Source organism: Pseudophryne corroboree, chromosome 4 (genome assembly GCF_028390025.1).
Source record: "Pseudophryne corroboree isolate aPseCor3 chromosome 4, aPseCor3.hap2, whole genome shotgun sequence".
Taxonomy (NCBI): Eukaryota; Metazoa; Chordata; class Amphibia; order Anura; family Myobatrachidae; genus Pseudophryne; species Pseudophryne corroboree.
In genome coordinates this window covers 73,093,403-73,112,003 of record NC_086447.1, presented here as the reverse complement: position 1 = coordinate 73,112,003, position 18,601 = coordinate 73,093,403, and the positions used below count along the sequence as shown (strand labels likewise).

Sequence of the window (18,601 nt, the reverse complement as noted above, 5' to 3'; positions counted from 1 at the left end):
AACGTGCGAGATTCGGAGCATTAAGCTAAAACTATCATGCGCAGTATTATTGTGTGACGTCACAACGCAGAATTCGCTTCTAACTCAATCTCCTCACAGATATAAAAGTTTACATCATACTTGCCAACTGTTCAGAAAGCCCATATCATTGGTTCAGGGGGGACCTGGCGGAGTGACCGTGTCATATCTAACCCCCACAGCATTTTACAGCAGGAGCCAGGCTACAGTGACATGATTCAATGCGAATCGCATCATCCAACCCACGGGAAGTGGTCTACATGGTGGGGGGACTGACCCACTCTTTCCCTAGTCAGGGAGAGGCCCCACTGTCGAAATTTATGACTCTCCCTGACATTTTCGGGAGAGTTGGCAAGCATGCTTTGCATACAAACTTTAAATGTGGCCCACACACCTACAGTAGACCAAACCCACACAGATATCCCTAATAACCAGTGGTGTCATTAAGAGGATGTCACCCCCTTAGATGGTGTCACTAAGCAGCCACGCTATGCGGGGGACCGGGAAGAGGCTAGAAAGTCCCCAGTGTGACAAGAATGGGGGCGTGACTTGCGACCACGCCCCCAAAGGGCACACATCATGGGGGAGTGGCTTTGTGAGCCTGAGGCCATGCCCCCTTTCTCATGCACACCTTTGGCGTGCGCTGGAAGTGCACAGTGCCCACCACCCATAGTGACACCACTGCTAATAACAGTACGAGTCATAGAATAAAATTTGGGGTATATCTTAATAGTACAGTATCATACCCTCCAGTTGTACCTTTTTAGCAGGTACAGATATTTGGCTCTCCAAACTTCCATTGAAAGTATAGGAAAAGGGGCGTGGCCACACCCTCTTTACCCGTGGCCACGTCCCTTTCCTAATTTGCACCGATTTTTATGTGTAAAATGTTGGAGGGTATGCAGTACTGTATGTCTAAATCAACGAATCCTGAAAAAGAATATTGGCTAGTTTAGTTTTCCTAATATACAGTAGGGCTTAATTCAATGCTGCGTGGATTGAAGAGCACCGGGAGGGAGCTCCCGAAGCTACTGTATTCAGTTCTGTGCAATGCTAAGTTGGAGAATGCCCGTACTCGCAGACTAAACAGGATGTTTAGGCGCGAGAACGGGCGTTCTCCGTCCAAAGTGCCCGCCGCAATGCTGTTTTGTCTGCGCTGCGGCACAAACAGCATCACGGACCTAAGTTTTGTCGGATTTCTGCTCGCACCCCCGGAGGGGTACGAAATTAAATCCTTTAGTCGGGGATGACAGACCCTGAATTGAATAGCGCCGGGAGAATATTCAATCCGCCCAGGATTGAATCGAGCCCAAAATTCACTATATAAAGCAACGCAACTATGGTGCTGAAAAACCAAAATCTGTATACAGTATGTTCCAAATCAAGCAAAATTAAGTTTAAGCAATAGTCAAAATGTGTAAAAATAAAATTATAAATAATATAAAGTACTAAAATTGTCACCAGATAATCAAACACAGCTCGTGAATGAAATTCTGTGACTATTTGAAGTGCAAGACGTGGGTAAAGATATCTGGGAACGGATGAAACAATCCAAATTGTTGAGCAAATTTGCTTGCATTGAAGATAAAACGTTACTCTGGTATGAAAAAGGGACAATGCACCCTCTGATGTCATAGGAAGGCTGCTGTAATAATATAACGGCACGCTGTACCCCACCTGCTGTATGCGTTTAGATTCTGGTTTGCCCCATACCGAGCTGAAGCACCAGAAAACAAATCCCTGCCTCTCTAATTTCCCTCTTTACTAGAAAGCATTAAAAATCCTTATTTGGCAGAATAACTGGCACATATATCGAATCTGCTTATTCTGGGCTGTTAAGTAAGTTTAATTAAGTTACTAAGTTAATGTTGCAAGCTATCTACAGAGAATCTTATTGCAATAAACTGAGGAAAGGGAATAGGAATCCTAAATTGCCTCATTTTTTCACAGTTGGAATTGGGGACCAGTTAGCCGATGTGCGCAGATAGAATTCCAATTTGTCTGCCGCCCTGAAGGAATCCAGGTTATTCTGTTGCAGGCGAGAGAAATGTTTAAACGTGTACAAAGTCTTGTAACAATTTACTCTCTCCACTGACTACTTTTGCTATCGATATTGCGCTTCATTTTCTTTTTTTGCCCAGCTAATAATTCAGCGTCGTACTTTTGCAGCAGGCCGACCAAACACGGACGGATCGCAGCTGAGCGCGCGCTCCGAGCACATACAGTATGTGTGCGGTCCGGCTTATTTTTAACAGATTGGCTAAACAGATAGGATTGGGTGTAATAATGTATTATTTTCTCGCACATGTGCTGGCCGCGTACAGGCTGCAGATCAGCAAAACAAATAAACGATAAAAGAATGGAAACAAAATTACCGAAATTTGCAAAGTTTGACAAATGGTGGCCTGCAGTTGCCACAAGCTAATGGCTTGCCATGATTAATAAGAGCAAAAATAATTGCATTTCATTAAGATTGATGACACCCCGTCTGCCCTCCCCTCTCGTTTCAGCCCTAAAGTGGAAGGAGATGAAGTCCTCATCTATAACGGCTCCTGCAACATCACCATAGAAACAGAGGCAGAGATTGAGTGTGAGGCCCTTAATCAGCCAATTACCGCGCAGATTACTGCGATACGGAAAAAGTGGCTCCACAACACTCAGGTACATAATCAAATCTCTTTTACAGACTGATTCAAACACTTTAAAATTAAATTTGTAACAGTGTGTACGTCTGACGACAAAAAAAGAAAAGAAAGAAAAAATTGGAGCTGAGTTATGGTAATATATAATACTAAATGGTCCCGGAAGCCCGAATGCCCTTTCTGCTGCGGAATAACTGAATTTATTGTTAATTGGAACTTAAAACCTGCAGTTAAACATATCATTTAGGGTAAACAAATGAGGGCTATCCCTTCGACTCTCGTAAATGACTTTAGAGGTATTTTGTCCCATTGTGCTTCTTGTATAATTTATAAAACCTGGAGCTATTATTTGAAACTAAATAGTAATAAGCATGATATTCCATTATATACAGTCTGAGCACGTGTATTTGAGGTAGGTGGCACACAGCGCCCCTGGATATATGGCTCGTGCAATACACATTAAAAAATAATATTTTGACTCTTTGCACCAAAGTGTTCCAAACAGAACCATGTTGACTGGTGCAAGGGCAAAAGTAACTTGTGGGCAGAGCATATTTACTTGAAACCAATGGTGCACTACTGCAACGAGAATGCACCTTGCCCTGTGCTCCCAGCCATGTCCATGTACTACAGTCAACATAAGCATATTATAGAGCAAGGCAGATCCAGAATAGAGTGTCGCAGAGCATTTCCAGTGCCACACTCAGAATTGCTCGTAGCTGTACTATAGGACTAATTCAGATCCCGAAGGATCTCAGACATATAGCGCAAAGTATGAATGGTCAGTACTTTGCGCATTTGCCAGATCCGTATTGCACATGTGCAGCACGGGTCCTGCATCACTGGACGCACTGCGGCTGCAGATATCAAGAGATTGAGAGTCTACAGTCGTTTGGGGGTGGTGACTGGCTCCGTTTCCCAAAAAAGGAGGTTTGATGCCTCCGTTTTGGAGGTGTGTTGAGGCCAGGATCTCCATCTGAAAAAGATTTGCTGGCCTCTTGGTCAGAGCTGCGGCCGATGGTGTCGCAGGTGATCCGATGCTGTGTCTACACCTTCTGCTGCATTACCATATCAGAGTTTTGCTGCTGTTTCCATGTAAGGTGCAGGAATGCTCACTCCAATCACACCTGCATTAGGCCCCACGTTGGCTGCAACACATGCAAAATCCAGCAACTTTCCAACATGCGTGTGACTCAGAATCAAGCCCCGCCACTTACCAACATGCGTGTTACTCAGAATTGAGCCCTGCAACTTCCCAATATGCATGTGACTCAGAATCAGGCCCCACCACATACCAACATGCGTGTGACTCAGAATCAGGCACGCCACTTCCCAACATGTGTGTGACTCAGAATCAGGCCCTGCCACTTACCAACATGTGTGTGACTCAGAATCAAGCACGTCACTCCCCAACATGTGTGTGACTCAGAATCAGGTCCTGCCACTTACCAACATGCGCGTGACTCAGAATCAGGCACGTTACTTCCCAACATGTGTGTGACTCAGAATCAGGCCCTGCCACTTACCAACATGTGTGTGACTCAGAATAAGACACGTCACTCCCCAACATGTGTGTGACTCAGAATCAGGTCCTGCCACTTACCAACATGCGTGTGACTCAGAATCAGGCACATCACTTCTTAACATGCGTGTGACTCAGAATCAGGCCCCACCACTTCCCAACATGCGTATTAATCAGAATCAGGCCCCGCCACTTCCCAACATGCGTGTGACTCAGAATCAGGCCCCACCACTTCCCAACATGCATGTGACTCAGAATCAGGCACGCCACTTCCCAACATGTCTCTGACTCAGAATCAGGCCCACTACTTCCCAACATGCGTGTTACTCAGAATCAGGCCCCGACACTTCCCAACATGCGTTTGATGTAGAATCCGGCTCGCCACTTCCCAACATGCGTGTGACACAGAATCAGGCCCCGCCACTTCCCAACATGCATAAATGAAACTCTGCAACTTCCCTACTTGCGTCAAGGGACTCAGAATCAGTCACGCCACTTCCCAACATGTCTCTGATTTAGAATCAGACCCACTATTTCCCAACAAGCATGTGACTCAGATTCAGGCCCTGCCACTTCCCAACAAGTGTGTGACTCAGAATTAGGCCTGCCCCTTCCCAACATGCGTGTGACTCAGAACCAGGCCCCACCACTCCCCAACATGCGTGTGACTCAGAATCAGGCCCCGCCATTTCCCAACATACCTGTGACTGAGAATCAGGCTCTTTAGGCCTAAAAATCGAAGTTTCAGGATTTGTTTTCTAAAGATACTTACAGCATTTCATCTGCTTAGGTAGGTGCGCCATTCGCTTCTTACGTCATAGAACTGTCTGTGGTGAGACAAACGGAGGCAGCTGTCTCAGGGCAAGCCTATACGGGTCATAATGGGCTGCTGTAAGAGCACTGTAGCTGATACTGCAAGCAACCTGATTTTTTTGTAGTTGAGGGATTATCGCCTGACTGCGCATACCTCTAATACACCCTGTGCATTTGTCGCAATGGCGGTCACATAGAGGATTCATTTGAAAATTGATGTACAGTCAGGGACTATTTGGGGGAGGAACATGGAGTGGCAGCAAAAAACGCAAGTATGTCTGAACCGTTTTCAGCGGGTGTCTCATTCTGCGTCTGCAATCCCATATGCATTGGCTCTGGTGTCTTAAGGCCTATACACACTGGCCGATATATCGGCCGTTCTCTTGAACGGCCGATATATCGCAGGTCCGTCGGCCAGTGTGTACGGCCGATACACCTGTGAACGACAGAGTTCACAGACGTATCGCATAGGCCCTGCAGCACAGCCGACGGCCAATATATCTTCCGATATATCGGCGCGTCGCTGTGTGTGTACGGCGGTCAGCCGACCGCCCGTACACATGCTGCGGCGGCCGCCGGTGATTGACAGCTGAACTGGGCGGGCGTGTGTACACGCCCGCCCAGTTCATGACGTCAGTCCCTGACGGATCGGGCAGTGTGTATGCTCAACACCCTGCCCGATCCGTCCATAGATATATCTGCCGATCAATTGATCTGCAGATATATCTTCCAGTGTGTGCCCACCTTTACTTTCTGCGGCCATGCTGCGCAGCCATAGTGTTCTCACAAGACTGATAATCGTCTGATTTTTAACCGCTGCGGCTTCTCTGTGCGCACCCGCAGGGACTCACAAAGCCGCCAGTGGACGTCTCAATACAAATCCAGGCAGTTGTGTCATTTGCACATTTCCGCGCGGTCATTGTGCACACATTTGCAGTTACAAATGCTGAATCTAGCCCTTAGTCCTATTTATTTGTGCTGTATCACTGCACTGTGGGCGTCTTTCGGAGGCAAAAACAAAAACTACAGTATATACCTTTTTAAAAACAAAATATTAATACGATTCCACAGCTGAGGCTTTAGTTGCCCTAAATATAAGGCTCCCCGCCATTTACACCATCTCTTAGATCACAGTTCACATTTCCTTACACAAAACATACCATTGAAGTAACTGCCTATTAAGCTGTGTGGACTGATGAAGTCCTGGTGATGAAACGCGTCAGCTAGCCTACAGCATTCTCTTGTGTTATGATGAATCCTCCAGGAATTGGAAGTAATGGCAAGTGAGCAATATCAGTGTGGATCTCATAAGCCTTTGTGAGCTGCCACTTGTTAGTGGCTGGCACACGGTGATGATGTGGGATCTTCAATTTTAACCTACTGCATGACCTGGTGTCATTGAGTGATGCCCCAAAGACATGTAAAAACAGGCAAGCCACCTTGTTGACAGTTGAGCAGACCTCCAGTATAGACCCCTCTCCTTCTGCTACCCTAAAATAATTCCAGTCAGAGCTGTGCCCCATGCCTTGCGGAACCCAAGGCCGCTGCCTCTTGTGCCAAACTCTCTTCTTAGTCCAAGGTGCCAGTGTCTTGTTAGAAGCAGATTTAGGCAACTCAAAGGTCTCCAGCTGTTGTAAATTTAAAGGTTCCAGTATGTCATGCCAGCAGTATGCTGGGAGCTGTAGTTCCACAACAGCGGGATAGCCTCAGGTGGTGTCTTTCCTCTGACCGGTAGTATGTAGCTACTAGCTATACCCAATGCTGTCCAGAGTGCACTTGCTCTGTGCTCCTGACCTCAGCTGTATGCTCATTTCTACACGTGTTGGCGTCATTTATCATCACTTGAGACTCACATTCCTATTACATGTGACACGCTCCACTAAACGATACTAATCATTTCATATCACCCGATGCTGATGACGTTATCATTTGTCATGTAGGTCTGCGGAGTGATAATGATTTTAGGTCTGCATTAAGCAGGCCAAAAGCATTAATCTACTTTCAGGAAGGCTTAAATGTTACAAAATAACAATGCTTTGGTCAATAATATATTACAGGGCAAATTAGTCCAGATGGGACAGTGGTCTCGCGAACCAGCGAAAGCGCCAATATAAGCAGCAAATCACTATTCTTGTTGTCCTTGTATTAGATACTTTCTGTCAGCGGTATTCTTACAGCTGTATTAACTGTTTAATTATCAGCAATATGCTGGACTGTCAGCTCTTCTGCACAGAAGCTACTGCTTTATTTCTGTTCTCTGCATACAGTCTGCTATACTTGTCTTATCCCAAGCTGTACAGTAGATATATATATATATATATATATATGTAAATCTCCTATATAATAGCCCTGTGACACTGCCTGGGTTTCTAACGCTGGGCGTGGCTAGGAGCTCTCATTGGGTTAGTGGCATGTCTATCACACCCAGCCCACAGCTGATTGGGCGAGAAACACCCTCCCACACAGGTTACATCCAATGGGAGGCTCTGCCCTTTGCCTGCTGTGTTTTCACAGAGCAGGATTAGCAATGGGACTGATGGAGCTGCAGCTCCAGCCCCACACCCCAAAATAGTCCCACTGCATCTGCAGCAACATACCCTCCAACATTGATGCAAATTCGAAAAGGGGGCGTGGCCACGAGTACGCCGGCGTGGCCACGCCCCTTTTCCTATACTTTCAATGGAAGCTTGGAGAGTCAAAAATCAGTACAGACCATAAAAAAAAGGTACTGTACCTGCCAAAAAGGTGCAGCTGGAGGGTATGCCAGTGCATCTGCAGCAAGTCTCTGCGCTGTAGATAGGGGGAAAAACATCCTTTTACCATACCTCCCAACTTTACTGTACTGTGGAGGGCACTTGCGCGGCGAAGTCGCGCGTGCTCCCGAAAAAGGGGCGTGGTATGTGAAAAGGGGGCGTGGCTTCGTGGAGGACCCGCGATCGCGAGCCACGCCCCGTTTTCGTCACTGAGGGGGCATGCCCAGCGCTCTGTGAGCCGCTGGCATGCTCCCTCTCCCTCTGACTCCACTGAATAGACGCTGCGCGCATGCGCACAGCGTCTATTCACCGCTGCTCTGCTAAGCAGAGCAGCGATTGACAGAGCCTCCGAACTGACCCCCCCACCGCGGGACACTGCGGCCCGCGGGTGGGACAGCGGGACAGTCCCCCAAAAAACGGGACTGTCCCGCGAAAATCGGGACAGTTGGGAGGTATGCTTTTACTGCAGCGTCCTATGGGGGTCATTCCAAGTTGATCGCTAACTGCATTCGTTCGCTGTGCAGCGATCAGACAAAAACTCGCCACTTCTGCGCATGCGTATGCAGCGCAATGCGCACGTGCGGCTTACTATTACAACGAACGATGTAGTTTTACACAGGGTCTAGCGATGCTTTTCAGTCGCATAGGCAGCCGCAGAGTGATTGACAGGAAGAGGGCGTTTCTGGGTGTCAACTGACCGTTTTCAGGGAGTGTTCGTGTAAGAGGTGCGGCTGCTGTGCGGTGGTGCCTGCTGCCGTGCAGGTGTAAATTCGGTACTCACCAGGCGCCGCTCTCTCTCACCTTCAGGTACCGGAACCTTCAACGGACCTGGCAATCTTCAATCGGATCCGGACACGGCGATTCCCTCTCGGAGCTGACCGACGACCAAGCTGAGGAGAGAATAGTTTACCTTAAAGGGGGTATCGACCCTTCTTCCACTGGAACAGGGGATACCCCAGGGGTGACCGCGACCTTCACCGGTTGGGTGAAAGGTCATCACCGGCACAAAGCCTCAGCCACCCAGATTTCACACACTCGCGCTCTCGCACGTAGTGTGATGAAAAGGATTCTCACGTCCGTGAGCAATCCCGACTCCGGCGCTCAGGGACAGACAAGGGACAAACGTACACGGATGCTACTCACCGTCACAAGTCTTGCACTCCGATCTTCTCCACTTACAGGGAGGTCCCTGTAAGGAGGCAAAGAGAAACAGCCGTGCAGGGCCAAGAACTACCCTAGTGTGCGTCCGCTACACTAGCTACATAAACAGAGCCCTCAAACTAGCTCGTGTGGGTGGTGCGACACAACTATGCACAACTTAAACAACGCATACACTTTGCCCTGCACGGTAACAACATACATCACAATATCGGAATACAAGATCACACGGTGCTGTCCCTTTAAATCCCTCCCACTGGAAAGGGGGTGGGCGCCGCACGGCCTACCCACCTCCTGTACCTTCCCTTATGTGGGCCCCAGGCCTGCCTACCTAAATACCTCAGGGTGGCCTGGGCCTAGCGCCCAGTGCCACCTTTATTCACCTCGGGGGTCTTATTCACTGGGCCTAGCGCCCCCTAGCTGCACACAGGCCGGAGGCCTGATTTCGCCCACGGGCCTAGCGCCCGCCTAACTTGTTGTCCGTTGGGTGACCTGGGCCTTGTGCCCAAGGTCACCTTATCATATCCCTAATCGGCCAAAATACACTAGGGCCTAATGCCCCCTATTTGGCCCCCAGGCCTAGTGCCTGTTTCACCCCTCGGGCCTAATGCCCGCCTGTCTCGCAGCCCTGTGGCCTGACTATCCGGGCCGGGGGGTTCCCCGGCTACTCGTGGCCACGGGCCTGGAGGGCCCGACTAAATGCCCCACGGGCCGGGAGGGCTCGACTACTTGCCCACAGGCCGGGAGGGCCTGACTGTGCCCACGGGCCTAATGCCCGAACACCCGGTGGTCTAGGGAGGAGCGGGTACAGGGGCACCTGAAAAGGGCCTACCTGACCCGCTGGGAGAGGCACCAGGGGGGAGCTTCGCCAGCCCTTTGCTTCCCACCCCTGGTGACCTCTCTGGCGCTCTTCTTTAATCTTCGGCCGCTGGCCCGTCCTGGCCAGCGGAGCTGCTGTCGCCTCGCCGCGTCCATCCGCCGCTGGACATCTTCAGGCCTCTTCCGCGGCCACCCGAGCTCCCACCGCGACGTCTTCTTCCTCGCGCCGCCGGGATCTTCGCCGCTCTTCGGCGCGGCCTCCTCTCCCTTCTGTTCCCGCCCGGCGTCTGACGTCAGACGCCGGGGGCGGGGCCTGTGACGCGGCAAGCACCGATTGGCTCGCCGCGCCCCTCTGTGATTGGCCGGCGCCCCGCGAGCCGCGATTGGCTCGCTGGAGGCGCCGGATTCAAAAAGCCGCGGGCGGCGCTTCTGATTGGCGGCCAGAGCGGCGACAAGTTTAAAGCTCCGCCGCGCCGCCGCGCCGCTCCCCGCCGCCGACAGCCTGGTGCAGGGAAACATCCAATCCCTGCACCAGACACCCGCCGCCACGCACTGACAGGCGCTGGGGACAGACAAGCTGCCCCAGCGCTGCCCACAGCCAGCACCGCTGATGTGCCCACAGGGCACATCTCTACATTTCCCCCCCCCTTTTTCCTTTGTAGTCCCTACAAAGGTCTCCACGACGTCCATTGTCCGCGGGTCAGGGAATTCCGAGGTCCCTCCAGCGAGGTTGTGTTCGAGGGCCCAGCCTGGACCGGCCGTGACCCCACACCCTTCCTCCTCCAGCTCCGGGTTCCTCTTACGTCCTGACCTCCATCGGCGGATCCTCTGGGGGAGTGGCATCTCCTCACGGTCGCTCGACGTTGTCCACCATGGGGAATCTTCCTCAACGGGGACAACAGTCACCCACTCTTGACCTCCGATATCGTCGGTGGCTTCGTCCCTGTCTTCCGGGCGTGGTATAGACCACCACCCAACAGCGGAATCCTCCGGGGCATCCGTTTCCTCCCGGGCAACAGCCACCATATGTCGCATTTCCTCGTGGGGCATCTCCAAAGGTCCTGTGTCTTCCTCTGGAACGGGTCCTCCCACGGCATCACGATCCTGTCCCCGTACGTCCGTCCATTTCGGCACTCCCGGCAGGTACTCTTGCTCCAGGACTATCTTCTCCTCTTCACGGAGGGCATTCAACTGGGAGCATGACTCCACCCAATCCTGCCAGTCACTCTCGTCGGCGCTTCCGATGCCAGAGTCGTCCTCCATCTGTTCTGGGAGGGATTCGTCGGCGGACAGCTCACCGTAGTCCGAGTCCTCCTCCACCGATACCTGGACTAGGGGACTATTTTCCTCCTCAGCGTACTTAGTCCTTTCCGCTGGCACCTCTGTTTCCTCAGCGTACTCCTTCGCTTCCGCTGGATTCTTTACTTCCTCAGCGTACTCCTTCGTTTCCGCTGGCATCTTTTGGTACCCAGGACACATCTGTTCCGCACGTCCTGGGCGTGGACGGTTCCATCGCGGGGAGATTCCGGACGTCTCAGTCACTGGGTCTTCACGCTTTTCTTCGCAGCGTGGTCTCTTCACCTCCCAGTCGTCCACCTCCGCCTTATGCGGGAAAGGATTCTGCCTTACTGGGGTCACTTTCTTGGGACAGAGTAGGTCCGCGGCATCTTCCCAGGGGCACTCACTGGCCGCATGTCCTGGTCGCCGACACTTCCAACAAGGGAGGGCCACTGCCACCTTCTCCAAGACGGGTTCCTGATCCACCTCCTTCACTGGGGAATCTTCACCCGTTGGTTCCGGCTCAGAGGAAATGGGCACCTGCGAACTAACTTCAAGCAAGGCCTTCCGCTCCATTTCCCTGGTTTCCTCCTCCCATCTCTGGGCGCGACCATCCGCAATCATCCGGTCTTCATTCCACGGACAATCGGGAAGCGCATGTCCTCTCGCCTCGCAGAGCGCACACACAGGCTCTGCAGCCACCCGGTCCCAAAGTTGCTGACGAGACTCCGTCATCTGCTTCACCGTGGCCTCGTAGTCCGTCCTGTCTTCCGTCCATGGACATTCCAGGAGCCGATGTCGGGGATCTCCACAGCTTTCACACCGGGGATCAACCCCGTCTTCGCTCAACTCTTCGTCCCAGGGACAACTGTTGTGCTCATGCCCGTAGTTTCCGCAGAGCAAACACCAGGTCTCCTTCTTCGCTTGGCCCTTTTGACGTCTTCGGTCCGCTTCCTGGACCACCTTCTTTGGGGACGTCTCTTGCCAAGTACACTCGCCGACCAAGTGCCCTGTTTGCCGACATTTCTTGCAGGGTGTCACAGCGGCCTTCTTGCGCCCCTTCTCCCGGCGCTCTTCCTTTCCACGCTGGACCGACCGCTGCACCATCTTCAGGAGGTCTGCCCCAGACACCGTCACCCAGTCGCTCTGGTCCGCACGCGTCTGTGGGTGAGTCTGTTCCGGAGCCATCCGCAGGGAGGTTTTCTTGGTGGCGTTCCACATCGTGTCCGTGATCCGGTCTCTCTGATCCTGCCGACTACGCCAAAATGTAAGAGGTGCGGCTGCTGTGCGGTGGTGCCTGCTGCCGTGCAGGTGTAAATTCGGTACTCACCAGGCGCCGCTCTCTCTCACCTTCAGGTACCGGAACCTTCAACGGACCTGGCAATCTTCAATCGGATCCGGACACGGCGATTCCCTCTCGGAGCTGACCGACGACCAAGCTGAGGAGAGAATAGTTTACCTTAAAGGGGGTATCGACCCTTCTTCCACTGGAACAGGGGATACCCCAGGGGTGACCGCGACCTTCACCGGTTGGGTGAAAGGTCATCACCGGCACAAAGCCTCAGCCACCCAGATTTCACACACTCGCGCTCTCGCACGTAGTGTGATGAAAAGGATTCTCACGTCCGTGAACAATCCCGACTCCGGCGCTCCTTGCTACTCACCGTCACAAGTCTTGCACTCCGATCTTCTCCACTTACAGGTCCCTGTAAGGAGGCAAAGAGAAACAGCCGTGCAGGGCCAAGAACTACCCTAGTGTGCGTCCGCTACACTAGCTACATAAACAGAGCCCTCAAACTAGCTCGTGTGGGTGGTGCGACACAACTATGCACAACTTAAACAACGCATACACTTTGCCCTGCACGGTAACAACATACATCACAATATCGGAATACAAGATCACACGGTGCTGTCCCTTTAAATCCCTCCCGCTGGAAAGGGGGTGGGCGCCGCACGGCCTACCCACCTCCTGTACCTTCCCTTATGTGGGCCCCAGGCCTGCCTACCTAAATACCTCAGGGTGGCCTGGGCCTAGCGCCCAGTGCCACCTTTATTCTCCTCGGGGGTCTTATTCACTGGGCCTAGCGCCCCCTAGCTGCACACAGGCCGGAGGCCTGATTTCGCCCACGGGCCTAGCGCCCGCCTAACTTGTTGTCCGTTGGGTGACCTGGGCCTTGTGCCCAAGGTCACCTTATCATATCCCTAATCGGCCAAAATACACTAGGGCCTAATGCCCCCTATTTGGCCCCCAGGCCTAGTGCCTGTTTCACCCCTCGGGCCTAATGCCCGCCTGTCTCGCAGCCCTGTGGCCTGACTATCCGGGCCGGGGGGTTCCCCGGCTACTCGTGGCCACGGGCCTGGAGGGCCCGACTAAATGCCCCACGGGCCGGGAGGGCCCGACTACTTGCCCACAGGCCGGGAGGGCCTGACTGTGCCCACGGGCCTAATACCCGAACACCCGGTGGTCTAGGGAGGAGCGGGTACAGGGGCACCTGAAAAGGGCCTACCTGACCCGCTGGGAGAGGCACCAGGGGGGAGCTTCGCCAGCCCTTTGCTTCCCACCCCTGGTGACCTCTCTGGCGCTCTTCTTTAATCTTCGGCCGCTGGCCCGTCCTGGCCAGCGGCGCCGCCGTCGCCTCGCCGCGTCCATCCGCCGCTGGACATCTTCTTCCTGCCGCCGGACGTCTTCAGGCCTCTTCCGCGGCCACCCGAGCTCCCACCGCGACGTCTTCTTCCTCGCGCCGCCGGGATCTTCGCCGCTCTTCGGCGCAGCCTCCTCTCCCTTCTGTTCCCGCCCGGCGTCTGACGTCAGACGCTGGGGGCGGGGCCTATGACGCGGCGAGCACCGATTGGCTCGCCGCGCCCCTCTGTGATTGGCCGGCGCCCCGCGAGCCGCGATTGGCTCGCTGGAGGCGCCGGATTCCCCGCCGCCAACAGCCTGGTGCAGGGAAACATCCGATCCCTGCACCAGACACCCGCCGCCACGCACTGACAGGCGCTGAGGACAGACAAGCTGCCCCAGCGCTGCCCACAGCCAGCACCGCTGATGTGCCCACAGGGCACATCTCTACATTCGGAAAAACGCAGGCGTGGCTGGCCGAACGCAGGGCGTGTTCATGACGTCAAATCAGGAACTGAATGGTCTGAAGTGATCGCAAGCGCCGAGTAGGTCTGAAGCTGCTCTGAAACTGCACAAAAATTTTTTGTACCCGCTCTCCGATCCCTTTGTTCGCACTTCTGCTAAGCTAAAATACACTCCCACTGGGCGGCGGCATAGCGTTTGCACGGCTGCTAAAAACTGCTAGCGAGCAATCAACTCGGAATGACCACCAATGTCTTGCTGCCAGTCCACCTGCCCCTCCGGCATCAACAATCCCCACTCCCTAGCCGCGCCGAAGGTGGAACAAAAGCTGCTGTGGCCACCGGCATAGATGTGTATGAAAGCGGCGCAACGGAAGACTTTCATAGCCCTCCCTGCGCCGCATACTCTCTGAGCCCCGGAGCCTGCTCTGGGTGTGATGTCACAGAAGTGCCTCCCCACCACAGCCGCGCCCAGATCCCCAGAGGCCCTGACTCCGCAACACAGCACCTGGCCTGCCGGCCTGGAAGCCCCGAGATGGTTAATGTAGCGGATAGAGAGGGTGATATAATGGAGGGTAATGTATGGACGCTGAATCAATGTAAAAGGTGACAGTGCTGTGCAGTGCAGTGGGTGTGCAGTCTGGGCCGGTGCTAGAGTGTTCGGCGCCCCCCTGCAAACTATAAATTTGCACCCTTGCATACTTTACAAACGCACAGCGCACATAATGACCCCTGTAGTAGAGACACTTACACATGTAATGCCCCCTGTACCAGAGACGCTTACACGTGTAATGCCCCCTGAACCAGTGACGCTTACACATGTCACGCCCCCCCTGTACCAGTGACGCTTACACAAGTAACACCCCCTGTAGCAGTGACAATTACACACGTAATGCCCCCTGTACCAGTGACGATTACACACGTAACGCCTACTGTACCAGTGACGCTTACACACGTAACGCCCCCTGTACCAGTGCCGCTTACACACATAACGCCCCCTGTACCAGTGATGCTTACACACGTAACACCCCCTATACCAGTGATGCTTACACACGTAATGCCCCCTCTCCCAGTACCGTTTACACACATACATTTACATTACACACATACACAGTCACACATATATACAGTATACACAGACACTGTATATATACACACACACTCACTCTCTTTCCAGACACTTATCTAATGAAGTCTGGCTGGCCGAAGCTGTAGCAGATCATCCTCCTGCTGCAGCATGGTCCCGTGTAGCTCTGCCCCTTACTCCCATCTAGCTCCGCCCACTTTGGCTCCCTCCCGGCCACTGAATGTCACACAGGGTAGGGGAGGGGGGAGAGGAGGTTTTGTGCTGCCAGCGCCGAGGGGGAGAGGAGGCTTTGTGCATGTCGGCGCCGAGGGGGAGAAAAGGTTTTGTGCTTCCGGCGCCGCTGCATGTGTGTAGTGTCACTGACACTGCACAGCACTCTCACCTTTTACATTGATTCAGCCAGTCACACAGTTCTGCCAGCCAGTCACTATTGTTAGCACCAGTGTCCCAACGCGCCGCATTACAGGGAAGTAGACGCACTACATAAACTACAGCTCCCAGCAGCTCTTAGCGCCGAAGCATTCCGCCCCTTAGGGCTGCTGGGAGCTGTAGTTTATTGCGTACATCTTCTTCCCTGCAATGCGGCACATTGGGACACCGGCACGAACAATAGTGACTGGCTGCTGTGCGAGTCTTTGGGAGAGCCGCTGCCAAAAGGAGGACAGCAGCTTAGATGCTGACAGGAGGAGAATCAGGATAAGCATTACCCGCCTCTCCCCCACTCTTAGTACCTCCGGGTCCCATCCGCGGCACCCCCACACACCCCCTCCAGCACCAGCGATAGCTTCGGCCCCCCCCTCCCCCACCCTCAGCGACCCCGCACCTCCCACCACATCCACCCCTCTCCCACCCGGGGCAACCCCGCAACTGCTCCTCCCCCACCCGCAGCGCCTCCGGACCACCACCCGCGGCACCCATGCACCCTCCCCCACCTGCGGCACCACCGCAACCGCCCCTCCCGTGGCACCCCAGGATCCCATCCGCCTCTTCCCCGCACCCCCTACTCCCCCAACCAAAGTACCTACTAGGTGATTCACCAGGCCCTGCGTGCACTGTTCACGCCTTTGCAAGGGGCTTCCACCCCTTAACCATTGCACGCCCTTTGTCCGTGCAATATTTAACCACTCACACAATTATGATTGGAGGTAATACTCCATATAATAAAAATATTGCACGCCACAAGGGTGTGCAAAGGTTAACGGGGCGTAGCCCCTTTACGACGGTGTGAAGAGCGCCCGTAGGGCGCGATGAATCACCTATATATATATATATATATATATATATATCTATATATATATTTGTGCTAAGCATTCGATGAGGTGATGGACACATTCCTTAAAAATTCTGATCACTGACGCCATATCACAAAGGAGGTCTATTGGACGGAACTCTGGGGTCAGTGGAGAACATCAGAGTCCACTGAACTTATTGTCATGTTTGTGCAACCAGCTTGGCATGACATATGCTTTGTGTCGTGGATTCATGCCGTTAGCTTCTAATCGTGACCCTACTATTTGCATGTCACACAGCTGGTGATGTTTTTCCAGTCTTCAGCTTCCCGGTGTTGGTGACATTACTGCTGTCTGTGAGGACCAGTAATGTATGTTGCTTAGGGCTCCATGGGGTCTTAATCAATCGCTGCTCCCATCTTACTGACTCTCATCTCTGTACACCTCGCCACCCTCCACTGTCTCTCATCTTTCCCCCTCATTCCCCTCCGCTGTCTGCTTATCTCTCATCTGTCCTCAATCTCTGTAACCCCCCCATCTCCAATCTCTGTCCCCAATAACCCTGTCTCACTGTCCCTCATCTCTGTCTGTCTCTCTCACCCACCTCCCCTGTTACTAATCTCTGTCCCCCTCACCCTCCTTTGCTGTCTGTCTCTCAACTTTGTGGACCACACCCCTCTGTCTCCAATCTCTATCCCCTTACTACTCTCGCTTCCATATCTTGTCTCTGTCCCCCTCAGCCCCTTCTCTGCCCCCGTGTCCACTCCACTCTGCCTCCCATCTCTGTCTCCCTCACCACCCTCCCCCCCTCTCACCGTCTCCACATCTCCCTGACTCTCGTCACTGTCCCTCCTCCTTCTGACTCCCTGTCTCCATTCTTTCCCCAATATCTCCCCTCCCCCCCCTTCCCTTCCCCGGTACGTTGTTGGGATGGGCTCCCAGGGAAAATACGTGGGGTGACCACCGGCTCCAGTCACTGACAGGACTCTGGGAAAAGTGTTGTACATCCAAAGAGTACTGAGTGGGAGGAGGGGCTGTGCCCAGGAGTCAGGCGCCAACTTGGGACTGGCACTAGAGACACTGAAGTGTGGGAGAGGAAAGTTAGAGCTAGGGAGATTAAGGGTTAAGGGTAGTTTTCTAACCTAATAGGTGTTGGGCTCTTGAGCGTCAGGATGCCGCTGTCGGTATTTTGACTGCCGGCATCCCAAGCGCCCAGGATCCCTATATCATCCCTTTGTAATTTATTCATCATGCTTGTATTAATTATTGCTGCATACTGTTCCCAAGGGTTTATTATCATAACACATATTGTTTTTACCTATTTCTTTTTGTATTTGATTTGAGTATATTTTTTTTATTTGCCAATTTCCCTAACTTATATTCAGGGCTGTTTCTAGCCAATTTGGCTCCCAGTGCGAGATTTAAAAATGCCCCCCCCACCCCCCACCCCCCGATATTAAAAAATGCCCCCCCCCCCCATAGGTATAATTTAAAAAAAAAAACATGCGCGCGCCGAAGGTGCGCGTGCTCCAGACAAGGGGGTGTGTCCTCATTAAAATGGGCATGGTCTCATTAAAATGGGCGACAGGCACGTGTCCCCATTTTACACATTGCGGCAGGCACGTGTCCCCATTTTACACATTGCAGCAGGCACGTGTCCCCATTTTACACATTACGACAGGCAAGTGTCCCCATTTTACACATTGTGGCAGGCACGTGTCCCCATTTTACACATTACAGCAGGCACGTGTCCACATTTTACACATTACAGCAGGCACGTGTCCCCATTTTACACATTACAGCAGGCACGTGTCCACATTTTACACATTACAGCAGGCACGTGTCCCCATTTTACACATTACAGCAGGCACGTGTCCACATTTTACACATTACAGCAGGCACGTGTCCACATTTTACACATTACAGCAGGCACGTGTCCCCATTTTACACATTACAGCAGGCACATGTCCCCATTTTACACATTACAGCAGGCACGTGTCCCCATTTTACACAGTACGACAGGCACGTGTCCCCAATTTACACATTACGACAGGCACGTGTCCCCAATTTACACATTACGGCAGGCAAGTGTCCCCATTTTACACATTACGGCAGGCAAGTGTCCCCATTTTACACATTGTGGCAGGCAAGAGTACCCATTTTACACATTACAGCAGGCACATGTCCCCATTTTACACATT

The 18,601-nt window shown here is 52.8% G+C and overlaps 1 protein-coding gene across 1 annotated transcript in view; it reads left to right on the top strand.

The window, feature by feature from the left end:
• Positions 1-18,601, top strand: part of PKHD1 (PKHD1 ciliary IPT domain containing fibrocystin/polyductin) — a 985,750-nt gene that overhangs the window by 228,894 nt on the left and 738,255 nt on the right. The window contains exon 34 of the mRNA XM_063919219.1: positions 2,529-2,679. Within this exon, the coding sequence (XP_063775289.1) occupies positions 2,529-2,679 (151 nt within the window). The remainder of the gene's footprint in view (positions 1-2,528; positions 2,680-18,601) is intronic.